This window comes from Amphibalanus amphitrite, unplaced genomic scaffold (genome assembly GCF_019059575.1).
Source record: "Amphibalanus amphitrite isolate SeventyFive unplaced genomic scaffold, NRLGWU_Aamphi_draft 002616F_arrow, whole genome shotgun sequence".
Classification (NCBI taxonomy): Eukaryota; Metazoa; Arthropoda; class Thecostraca; order Balanomorpha; family Balanidae; genus Amphibalanus; species Amphibalanus amphitrite.
In genome coordinates, this window is record NW_024884025.1 from 11,528 (window position 1) to 23,782 (window position 12,255).

At 49.8% G+C, this 12,255-nt stretch overlaps 2 protein-coding genes across 5 annotated transcripts; one reads left to right on the forward strand and one right to left on the reverse strand.

The window, feature by feature from the left end:
- Positions 1–203: 203 nt before the first annotated feature.
- Positions 204–6,145, reverse strand: LOC122377194 (26S proteasome regulatory subunit 8-like; the record flags this gene model as incomplete). The annotated part of the gene is made up of 6 exons (XM_043357154.1): positions 5,847–6,145; positions 4,753–4,891; positions 4,034–4,257; positions 3,421–3,613; positions 2,837–2,969; positions 204–357 (listed from the first exon to the last, which is right to left on the reverse strand). Coding segments are annotated over exons 1-6 (864 nt in total), but the record flags the coding sequence as incomplete, so codon positions are not given.
- Positions 6,146–6,213: 68 nt separating this feature from the next.
- LOC122377193 (COP9 signalosome complex subunit 7a-like) lies at positions 6,214–11,436 on the forward strand. Of its 4 annotated transcripts, none has more exons than XM_043357153.1 (6): positions 6,214–6,602; positions 6,938–7,113; positions 7,387–7,554; positions 8,594–8,681; positions 9,091–9,311; positions 10,493–11,436. In XM_043357153.1, exons 2-6 carry the CDS (start codon positions 6,955–6,957, stop codon positions 10,640–10,642), a joined length of 786 nt encoding a protein of 261 aa, XP_043213088.1. In that variant the 5' UTR covers positions 6,214–6,602; positions 6,938–6,954; the 3' UTR covers positions 10,643–11,436. The 4 variants fall into 4 exon arrangements, with proteins under 4 accessions (XP_043213088.1, XP_043213084.1, XP_043213085.1 ...); XM_043357149.1 differs by having other exon boundaries at positions 6,268–6,693; XM_043357150.1 differs by having other exon boundaries at positions 6,416–6,710.
- The last annotated feature ends 819 nt before the right edge of the window (positions 11,437–12,255 follow it).

Here is a 12,255-nt window from a genome sequence, read left to right on the forward strand (position 1 = left end):
CGTAAATGAGCAATTCCAGAGGATGGAGCGGCATTAGTCATGCTGTGCCGGGCTGCGACTGACACTTGGGCAGCCAGTGCTCAGTGACGCGGCCCGGCTGCGGACGAGTTGCGACTGACACTTGGACCGCCAGTGTTCAGTGCACCGGTCGCGGAAAGTCCGCTCGCCCTGCGGCCACGTCCGCTCGCCCCCGCAGCACCCACCTTTATGTTTTTGGTCGACTCGAAGCCGTCGAGCTGGTTGAGCAGCTCGAGCATAGTTCGCTGCACCTCAGAGTCTCCGCCGGAGCCAGACTCGATTCGAGTTGAGCCGATGCTGTCGATCTCGTCCATGAAGATGATGGACGGGGCATGCTCCCTGGAGAGTCACAAAGACACGACAGTCAACAAAGGGGATGGGTTGGTAAAATAGCGAGTAAAGTGCAAAGAGCCACTGCAACAGATTGACGGCCACACTTTTACATGGTGATGATGATGATGATGATGATGAATTGGGGTTTTTGGGCGCCCGGACTACAGTGGTCATCGGCGCCCCTTTTGCATGGTCCCACCTGGATTGCGGGATAAAAAAACACACACCTAAAATACACACGAATGAGAAAGGTGGTTATGAACCAAGTAGCATGAGCCTGAGATACAAAAAAAAATTATATTTTAAAGGCATTCTACATAAATGAACATTTCAACAGATGACTTGTGGCTTGTGCAATACCACGCCTGAGAAACTGGTAATATTCAAGCAGTGTCAAACGAAACTCAGCCACCATCCTTCAATTCAGCCCCATTGGATAGCAGCCATTACCCCAACGTACCCGCAGTGCCATGCCTAAACCTAGACAATGCCACCGCACCTATCTAACCGTACTTCTGCTATACAGTCGCCGCCAGCGCCACCCAATACTCAGTACTACCCACAAGAACCCGGCACCGAAATACGCGTCTCCGAGAACCAACTCCTGCAGCGTAAAGTCCAACTGCACTAATCACGGCGGTACGGGCCGCGGCCGCCGCGGATCGCGCTTCTGATGGCGCTGTTAATTAGACTAGGTCGGCGCGCGCTGGCAGACGGTGCGCTCCACAGCGCCCCGGCCGGCCGCCGTCGCTGAGTTAGGGTGGCGCGGGGGCCGTGTCGGGCAGATTATATGGCGGAGCGCCGGTGTGAACACCACGGTAACGACATTCCCCGGCCGCCCGGAGTGACTCCGGCCCGCTGCCGACGGTACTGGCTCGCGGTGGGGGTGGAGTGGGGGGGGGGGTCAGAGGGGTGAGACGCTGAGGGAATACAGGGGAGAAAAAGCGACCAACGAGAGGCAGTGGGTGGTCAGAGGATAGGTGAGGGGGAGAGAAAGCACTTGTTTTATCAGCATATCACTGAGCGAGTTTGTGTGAGCGAGTATGTCGCAAAAAGCCGAAGGGTATTGGAATTCCCTGTACTTAGCCTCGCAAGGAAATGTGATAAGCAATGAGTAAAAATAGATGGAGTGAGTGAATGTGAGTGAGCCGCCGATCGTCAGCCCCCGTAAGTCCCCCGGCCCGCCAGCGCCGACCGCCGGCGTCAGCCCGTCTCACGGCGTTCCTCCCCAGAGGCCGGTACCGAGAGAGCCGACTTGCCAATCCAACCCTGTTTGTAGGTGAGAGCACGACAGTAATGGAGGCAGCAACCCGACCTCTGCCCGCTCTACATTATTCATAGCGACATTAGCATATTTGATCTGCATCCAAATAGCCAACCGGCGACCGTAAAGCACTTTAACACGATGAAAACCATTGTTGGTTTCCCACAGGGAAAACGAAGCCTCGACTCAAAGGATATTCCAATCCGAAGCACGGTGTGTGGTTGCGTTTTATGCCTGCCGTAGTTTTGCTGAAATGAATTAAATTTCATGCAACATTCAATTCCATTAGAAGTGAGGGTAAACACAAAGTGAAAAACTACCTAAAAAGCAATGAGGTTTACGAATATTACATCTAGCCAAACTTATATTGATGCGAGCAAAATCGATGGAGGCCTTTCCTCCGACAATCAGGACTCCCAACACGGTCCTGCCTTCAGGCTTTAGCTCAGTGTATCCAGGGCTGAAACGGAGCAGCTGGGAGTAAACACATTCAATATGCCTCCACTTCAAACGGCGACGCTTATTATGGCATCTGTTGAGCACCAGAAAACGGTTGCGGTTGCGGTTGCGGGAAATACAGGGCCCTACCGGGAGCACCCGGTGGTTTGCGGGGTTCAGGTGCACCAGAGGTACTTGGTGGCTGCTCCAGTCCCTACCCAGCGACAGTGCAGAGTTCTCGTCGGGGTAATCCGAGAACCGTTCAGTCCTCAGCGGGAGCTCCAACGACTGATCCAATATACCAAGAGGAGCACTCAGTCACCTGATGCCTTTCTCAGTACCACGCAGAGGCACAATGCGTTGTGTTTTATGGAAGGGATTGTATTGTGTGCAAACGTCTTATAGACAAACTCTTAGGACGAAATCGTATTAAAAAGTCGAGAATGGAAAACAAAAATGACCCGAGACTTTCAGTCCGATTGTTCGAAGTGTGTCTGGAGACCGTCAAGTGTAAGAAAAATGGTCATCGCAGTGTATGCAACTGGCATTGAAGAAACTTTAGATGCTACAGAAAAAGTATGGTACGCGGAACGCAGGAACGGGCAGGGCTTGTCCTCATCCCACGCAGGTTTGGTATGGCACGAGCTTACACCCGGCAGACCCATTAGGGCACGTCCTAGCTAGCTGGACCTGGAAAGACAGATCCTACCACGCTGGGCCCAGTGTGGAATACATCCTGCTCTCCAAACAAAGGAACCGGTGAAGTCCGACCACGCAACTCACCTGGCCATGACGAAGAGCTCTCGGACCATGCGCGAGCCCTCGCCGATAAACTTCTGCACCAGCTCGGAGCCGGAGACGCGGATAAATGTGCAGTCGGTGTGGTGTGCCACGGCGCGCGCCAGCAGCGTCTTTCCTGCGCCATACAAACCATGCGAGTCAGTCAATGGTTAAACGAGTGGCCACTGTCATACTGTCATAGCCATCAAATTTAACTCTAGTTACACCTTACCTTGTTTGTTATGTTCATAAATGAATCGTGTTCAATAATGTTCACCGTTCAAGATCGTTGTACAACGTAAAAATAAATTAACTGTTATTTTATTTTAGCTGAATTTTATACCAGTAGCAGAAGCAACATATAAAAATGACAGAAGAAGCAAACATATGAAAACAAAGTAACGCAGAAAAATGAATAAGCACCCAAGCCTATCCGTCTTCACCGACCTCAAACTGGCCAATACAGCAGGACGGTCGGTTGGCAGACCATGACCGCCGAATTAAGGTCCAGCACTCAATCACAGCGCCGCCCGCCAGCCTCCACCAGTGGTTACCTCGCTCCCCGCCCGCGGCGCCACCGTACGCACCTGTGCCGGGCGGCCCATAGAGGAGCACTCCCTTCGGCTGGGCGATGCCGAGCGCCTCAAACAGCTCCGGGTGCTTGACGGGCAGCTCGATCACCTCTTTGATCTCTTTGATCTGTTTGTCGAGACCGCCGACCATTTCGTAGGTGCTGTCCGGAACTTTCTCGACCATCATCAGCGAGACAAGAGGGTCCACCTGATGGAAAACGACGAGTTAGTAGGGTCAGGTCGGGCAAGTGCAGGTCAGGGCAGTGCACAGCAGGGAATGACAGTGCAAGAAGGACAAGACACATGGCATGATGCCAAAGAGGGGATGAGCTTTGGGCAGGGCAGGGCTGACAAGAAAAAAGCGGAAACCTCGGATAGAATAGTCCGAAACATCATTCGATTTACCATCCACACGGTCACTTTATTGCTATGAACGCCACGAAAATGTCACGAACGGTACGTGCGATACCTACCATACCTGTCAAAAAGTACGTGACGTATCTCAGATTTACGGACAATACGCACGGCATCGTAGTTTCCCGTCATAGACTTAAAACCAACTATCCTGACACGTGGGTATGACGAAGGCCCTGAGCAAATGGCGTCGCCTATTCGAGCCATGCCTGACCTTGTTCGGTAGGATCTTGTGCAGTGTGTAGCTGTCGTTCCGCAGAGCCACCCGGCAGTTGGGCGTCACATCGTTGATGTCGATGTTCTTGTCGATGTCCACGACGAACTTTCCCTCGGGGTGCACCTTCACCAGCACCTTCTTCTTGTCCATGGGCTTGACGACCTCGCCCACATAGCTGCCCTGCTCCTGCAGTAGCTGCAGCTCCTCCCGCAGAAGACGGACTGGAATGGGAGGGGAAAAGGTCAGTGGTCAGTGATCACTCTCATACGACAGTCGACAGGATGACAGGGTATGATCAACATATCCGACCAATGCCTATGCCCAGTGACCTTGCCAAAAGTTACAAAAATAGTTACATTTTGTGTCAGCTCTGGCAATGTAAATACACATAAATGTTCATGCTCATAAAATTACAAGGTAAGATGCTGTCAGTATCACTGGGGTCAGCTATATTTGGTCACGTTCTGTTCTTAAGCTATCCAATAGTGATCCATCCAATCCAATACCTATCTGCTCACACCATTTGATTTTCAGCTCATCAATTTCACACATTCACTACGATCAGTACAAGCAAAATATTGTCTCGATTGGTGTAAAAATGCCAAACAATTAACTTGGAACGTCACTCGAGCTAGCACCATCATCTCCACCATCCAGGTGCAAGCTGTGGGCCAGAGGCAGGGAACTACCAGGACGAGTGGATCTCGCTAACTGACCTTTGGCGTTGAGTTCGTTCCTCTGCGCCTGCAGACGGCGCAGGTCCTGGCTCTTCTCGGCAACCACCAGTAGCAGCTCCTCGATCTTGGCAATGTAGTACGGCTTCAGGCCGTCGCCCTTGCCACTGTCCACGTCCATCTGACAGAAGAAAAAACGGGGGTTTATTAGCAAACCCAAGAAAAGGGAATGTGAAATGTGTGTCTCTGCCAAAGATGTGTGCCGAAATCTTTGTCGCAATCCCACCACTATGCCACACATATTCGGCAATCGGAATATCCTATATTTTTCCAGTTTGGTATCTGCCCAGCTGTGCCTAGAATGAACTGTTGCGGGTTGCCTGTTGGCAAGGGTTGACAATTGTGCGGAGTTAGGGTAGCACGAGTCTTCCCTTTTCCACGCCGGCTGCGCCGGCTTGGCTTTGGAGCCGCACCAGACGGCAGAGGTCAAGGTCACTGCTAGGGCGGCGGCGGATTTGCTGCGCCTGTGCAACCCCAACTCAGCATATTTCTCCACCCCTGACTGTTGGTTTAGCTTGGTAGATTTATGTGTGCGTTTTTTTGCGAATTTGCATAATTTGAGTAATATCGTTTTAAAAAAAGTTATTACTAATATAACGTCTGTAATACTTTCGCCAAATTGTCAGGGAACTCAGATTTGTTTTTCAATAGAAAAACACAATTCTAAGGAAAAGTGTTTTAACTATTGGCAACATCCCTTCAATTATTTATTTAAAAGTTTATAGAACTTTTATATTAATTTAAAGTTTATATGAAAAACATATACCTGACTAAAACGTAATGTCATTTCTTTCTAGAACAATATTACGCAAATCACGCAAACTCGCAAAAAACACATGCAGAAAACGCAGTGTAGCCAGACCTTCAGGTAAGTACCTACCACCCGGAGACTAGAATAGCTTTAAATTGTGCAATGCAGTAATGCACGTCAATGCACTCCCAGCTGGAAAATAAAATGCAAATCAATGAGGCAGCTAATGATTATGAAAAGCATCTGAAATAAGAGCAACAATGACAAAAGCAAAAAAAACATGCCAGGAATGCCGTAGGTATGTAATACCGGTTTCCCTACTAACCTTCTCCGGGCGTGGAGCCATTGCCACCGCAAATTCAGTGACAAATAAAAGCAGAGGGTCAATCAATATCAAATGTCACTCATTCGAAAATTACGGAAAAAAAGATAAGGACCCAAACTTCAAAAATATCTCTTCAGAACCTCAAATACTCAAAGAACCCCAAAAACTCGTCGGCCTTTGGATCTTTCAGTAGCCGACACAAATCTAAAAATCATCGTCTAGTGTTCTCAGTGAGAGAAGTTTGTCATCAATCAAGCTTATCGCCAGGCAACTTGCAAGTACATAAGTAGTTGCCTGGCAATTTGCGTTTCTGACTATGGACGCTTTTTGATAATGCTGCTGCCGAACACTGCTTCAGATTTATATCGCGCCTTAAATGCCGCCTTTCGTGAAGAGTTGCTTTGTATTCTTATGTGCTGTCAATAGCAGCTTGATACCAAAAATGATTTTTTTTTGTAATAATATGACATTTTCCAAGGGTTTTGTCAATGTCGATAATCATATTCTCAGTTTTCCTTACATTTTTGAAGCTTGTATTGTTTCTTAAATTGTCCGACTTTTAAAATTTTTATCACCGAATGGCTCACCTTCGTTTTGATGTGCGAAAAAGAATACGATTTGCGTACGGTTCAGGCTGCTCTGTGTAGTAGTGCCGTGCATAGCGATTAGCGCGATTTGTTTGCTGTATTTTGCTGTATTTTGCTGTCCATTGCTGTCTTAAATCAGCATTTATAATATACAACCGAGCTTTAGAAGGTGAATAAAGAGCGGCGCATTGAATAGTTTGCTTGATATTTGATTATTTTCCCCATTTATTCTGATTTTACATTATTCTAGTCAAGCAAGGGTAAGGAGTCTGACAGTGTGAGCGCCGAGGCACAGGTTCAAGTTGCTGCTGGGCAAGGCAAAAGTTGCTGTTTATTTTCAATACCTATTTTGTTGTAGTGTTGTATGAATGTATGATTTTTAGTTTTGGTTTTAATTTGTTGGATATTTATCAAATAATTAATAATTAATTTGTTGGATATTTATCAAATAATTATATCATCCCTGTATGATCGCTAATGACCCCTGTCTTTTCCTCCTCACAGCTCTTCCAGTGACAGCCATGGCAGAGGTCACATCACCCTCTCAGCCTCTGGAGCAGTTTGTGCTACTGGCCAAGTCGGCCCGCGGGGCAGCCGCCGCCGAGCTGGTCCGACAGGCTCTGGACGCGCCGGGAGTGTACGTGTTCGCAGAGCTTCTGGACATGCCACACATCAAAGATGTAAGAATTGTTAAGTGTACACACTGGGATGCATGAATGATCACGTTCTTTCCTATTGCATGTAGATGGTTTATTGAATTTCTCGTTGATATCGCCTGTTATATGTTGATGATGGATATCATAGGCATTGACCGTAAGCTAATGACCAAACGTTACGTAATGATTAATGTAAGGTACTGTCATTAAATCATGTACTCAAAATATTCGTAGCATGCCCATGTGCTACACTACCAATCCCAACCTCTGTAACATCTTCACACTGCCCGCCCCCAGCTGGAGTCCCATGCCGAGTACGGCTCCCTGTACCAGTTGCTGCAGCTGTTTGCCTGCGGCGTCTACCAGGACTACCTGCGCCGGCGCCAGGAGCTGCCGCAGCTCAGCGACATGCAGCGACTGAAGCTGCGACACCTCACCATTGTCACCATGTCCACACAGACCAAGGTGGGTGGACTCTGGTGATAAGGCTGGGCTATAAACGTTTGTCTTATTCTTTCTGACTCATTGAGTGGTCTCCAGTCCTTGTCACAATTCTATCCTTCTGACCCCCTCGCACAGGAGATTCTTCTTCGTGTGACAGCCCTCGACCGAGAGGGTACGTCGGTGTCTTTTTGCTGGATCCCTAGCCACGTCGGTATTCACGGCAACGAACGGGCGGACCGAGCTGCGAACCATGCTGCGCAGTATCCGTGCTCCCGCCGATTCCCTCTACCCGCCAGGGACTTTGTACCGGCGGTGGGCTCTTTCCTCCTCGGAAAGTGGCAGGAGGCCTGGAGCCAATCCCACGGTAACAAACTTGTACGTATCAAGCCAGGTTTAGCTACCTGGTTGTCGGCCTCACGCAGATCGCGACGCGAGGAGGTGGTCCTCTGCCGGCTTCGTACCGGGCACACTTATGGCACCCATGGGTTCCTTATCGGCGTTGGCTCCAGGCCTATTTGTACCAGATGTGGTGACCGACTTTCGGTCAGACACGTCTTGGTCGAGTGCCCGAGACTGGACGCTGAGCGATTGCGGTTTTTTGGATTGCGTGGCCCCCAGCTCTCTTTGAGAACACTTCTCCGCGACGACTCCCCTTTTCTCGATTCCTTTCGCCTCTTTTCGTTCATCACGGCCTCCGGGCTTCAGGTGATTTTTAACCCCCGACTTTGAGGAAGATTGGTTAGATATGGGCGCCATATAGCCTCGTTGCTGGTGCGCCCTAAAACACCAAATCATCATCATCATCGTTCGCATGGTATGCGTGATATATGTAATATTACAATATTTAAAGTATCCATGGCAGGTCCAGCTGATCTTCGCTGGTTTCTGCACTAAGTGTGTGATGCATTTGTCGGTGTTTTATGCGCTACTGATTTGTGCTGACCTATATCATTCCGACGTTTTGTGTTTTAGCTGCATCAGTTTGTAAGTGCTCATATGCTCACCCTTGTGCTCGTGCACACCGCTTACTGATACCTAAATGCACTTCTGTCGATTTCAGCGCATACCGTACGCTGATCTTATGAAGGAGCTGGATCTGGACAACACCAGGGAACTAGAAGATGTCATCATAACCGCCATATACTCAGGTACGTTGCGCTCGGACGTCAGAGGGCGGGCTCGGTGAGGTGCCTCTGATGTAACTGTGGTGCAGCATTGTATGTAATGAACCTGCTGTCCTCATGCATTGATGCTACTCTCGAGTGTTATCGCAGCCCGCAGGACGCAGAATATTGAAATCTTAGTGACATAGTTATGCTTCTTGCAAGAAGTCGTTCCAGGGTGCGAGCTTCCCCGGTGGCATCCTAAATAAAGTCCTTTCGTATAATGACTATCTCTTAGGACTTAAACCCATGCCGTTTGCAGTCCCCTTGCAGTTTTCTTATCAGTCATGTGACTGATATCAGTCCCTCCCCTCTGCATTCCCCTCTGACTTGTTTCCCTCTGACCTTCCGCTCTCCGTGACCCACCGCTGACCTTCCCTCCCTCTCCCCTCAGACGTGATCCGCGGCAAGCTGGACCAGCTGGGTGGTCAGCTGCAGGTCGAGTACGCCGCCGGACGAGACGTCCGGCCCGAGGCCGTACCGCGGGTCATAGCCACCCTGCAGGCCTGGTGTCAGACCTGCGACACGGTGATGCAGTGTATAGACAGACAGGTGCAGACGGCCAACGGCGAGCGGGAGGCGCGCGCCCGACACCGCGCCGCCATTGAGGCCAAGGTGAGGAGAACTGGATGATGACAGAGGTGGGCGGATGCTTGTGAGGGGATAAGATGCGTATTTCACCCGGCGGGTGCTGGTCATTCGGACCTGGGCCGATGTGAGAGACATAGACGACTAGATAAATAGAACGTTTTACTTTTGTGACGAGCCGTTTTTTAGATGAGAGTGCTATCAGTGTTGACCGGTGGGATAACTTATGTTAACCAGTCTTATCCCAGTGTTGGCTGTTCCTTGAATCTCTATCAGTGGTGGCATTTACTGGCTCTTGATTGCTGCTTCCCTAAACTGAAACCATTGCTCAGTGGTTATTACGGGGAGCTACTTCAGGGAGGGAGCTACCTACTCCAGTCACTGTCAACACCATTTTACGCCTGTCGCGTCTTTGTTGCGGCTGTCACCACAGTTGTGACGCAGCTCAGTTCTTGTCATCGCCGAAGGGCCTTATGAAGCCATCTATCATAGTCGGGAGGCCGGACATGGCACGCGGGATCAGCTGGATGGCCTTCTCCTCCCCCTCAGTGTCCTGCGAACGTGACCTTTGTGTGACGATCTGGAAACCCGCAGTTCCGTGGAGGGAACGCTGGAGTTCCTTGTTGGCTCGTCTAGCTAGGACGATGACAGCTAACACCGAGCATAAATTATGGTGTCATGTTCGCAGATCAGGACGCTCCACATTTTTTGCAGTAATCAGATGTGTCTTATTTTAGGAACGCGCTCCCTAACTAATTTGTATTCAACCTCCCCAGTTGCATCACATGTACCCTGATCAGATTCTTTGTACGAGAGTCATTGGGCCTCCCAGTGCGCCATCCCATGGAGGACGTTATGAATTATGATTCGGCAATCATGCGAAGTGGACCAGTCCTGAATGTTCTGACGAAAGAATATTCACATCAATTAAGCGATTCCTAGCAGCTTCAAGGGTGGAATAGCATACATGCTTCAGAAGCATGCATTAGCTCTCATATTGCATCAGTGGACCTCATTCGGTCCGCTTTCTAGCCTATCGATGACATTTGGTAGTGTTGGACCCAGAAGGGCGATGGCCTGTCTGTCCCCGCAGCCCATTGTGATATGTCTATCATCTAACCATACAGATTGTGTTACAAGACGGGACCGTCATGTAGATACAACGCCACTGTGAGTTCGCTCCCCTGACGACTCTCCGTGCGTTTCAGGTACAAACAATCCGCGAGAGCCTCAGTGCCAAAGATCAGGACGACCCAATGTCATCCGACTCAAAGGAGACCGTGTCTACCTCAGACCGAAGCAAGAAGGCGAAGACGCGAGCGGCCAAGGCCGGCACCAGTAAATTATGGAAGTCGTGAGGCGGTCCCGGCTGATCTGTGAGGACAGATCGTAGTGCCGGAATGTGATACAGACTGGGGGACTGGGCGTCTGGGAAAGACAGTTGGGCTGGACGGTAGAGCGCAGCCTGCTGATCGCTGTCCAGACGAAAATATGCGTCTGTTGAGGTACGAGGACAGACCTGGCTGTTTCCGAGTACCACACCACGGCAGGTACGTGTACACTCACGGTGTTCGTACAGTAACCGGCGGTACGCTGATGGACGGTGTACAGTGCTTCTCTATGTAGTGAGAAGCTCGGACCGGCAGAACTACCCTCAGTGCACCGTGCCGTGTATGTGTGTGGTGGGGTCGTGAGGAACCCCTTCTGCTGAGCCGAGTGTTAGAAGTGACCTGGCTGTCTCGTACGCTAAATGGTGTGTGCGGACTAAGGTGGGGTGTGTGGTATTTTCGCTGTCAACTCGGAAAGCTGTGTTTGACGATGGTACGGATGATGGTGGGGGAACTGCAGTCTGCCCCACACGATTGAATTGCCCCGGCCCTCGGTGCCTCTGCTAAGATCTGTAATTTGGAAATATGTAGCTCTGAACTTGCAAGATTTATGGTCAACTGCTTGAATATCCCTTCGAATTTGAAACTTCATTTTCAATGTGCACACTGCTGCAGATGTAGGTGGACTGCTTGTCGGCTCATTGAGTCGATTCGTGTTGTAAGGCTGCGCTAAGAGGTACCACCGTGTCGAACAGGGCGGTTTGTCGTCGGTGTGCGGGGCAGAGTTGTGGTTGTAATGAACAGAATAAACGTATGGTAAACAATTTTCTCGGTATATTAGGGCCTACACCAGGCGCTGCTGCTGCTAAAACCTACAGCGAACCTCTGGGAAGATGGCCGGATAGCGGCCTCTACGGTGGTCACCAGCCCTGCCATCTATCGGTCAGCACTCAAATCAGGGTTAACCCAGTCGCTTAGCTGTCTGAATCGCCCATCGATGTCGAAGGATGACTAAGTACCTCATTATTGACGTTCAAGGTTGGCAGAGCTGCTCATCAGTTTTATGAGAACTAAACAGGGGGATTCTATCTTCCGCTAGATGATGTCATGTTTCTGTTTCTAAACGTTATTGCTTTCAGCACGCGATCGCATGGCAGCCCTCTTGACATCCTGATTGGGTAATTCGCAATGCTCAGAAACCAGAGTAAAATGAGTCAGAAGGCGCCTGAGGTGACAGAAATGACTGTACGCGGAAATAGAAGCATCCTCCTTCGACATGTGCGACATCTCAAGCATTCTGAGATGTGTTGTAATAGATATGCTATCATTTATCGAGTGTTCTTAGCAGTACATATCGTGGAACGGTGTCGCGCAAAATGATGAAGTGGGTGCAAGCCTCAGTGTGTGTCTTGTATGTTTTGTGTCTGTAGAAATGCTGTGATAATGCCTAGTGTCATACGTACGGGATAAACCTTCTGTCCTTACTTCCTCACTCTCGGGAGCAGGTAGAATCGTCTCAGTCCTGAAGGAAGGGATAGGTTTATCGTGCTCGGGGGTCCTTTCCATGCGGCAATGTGCTGTAAATGCCCTCACCCTGCCACCTGCTTTTGACTTGAGTGATGACATGTCCTTGTCCTACCTCC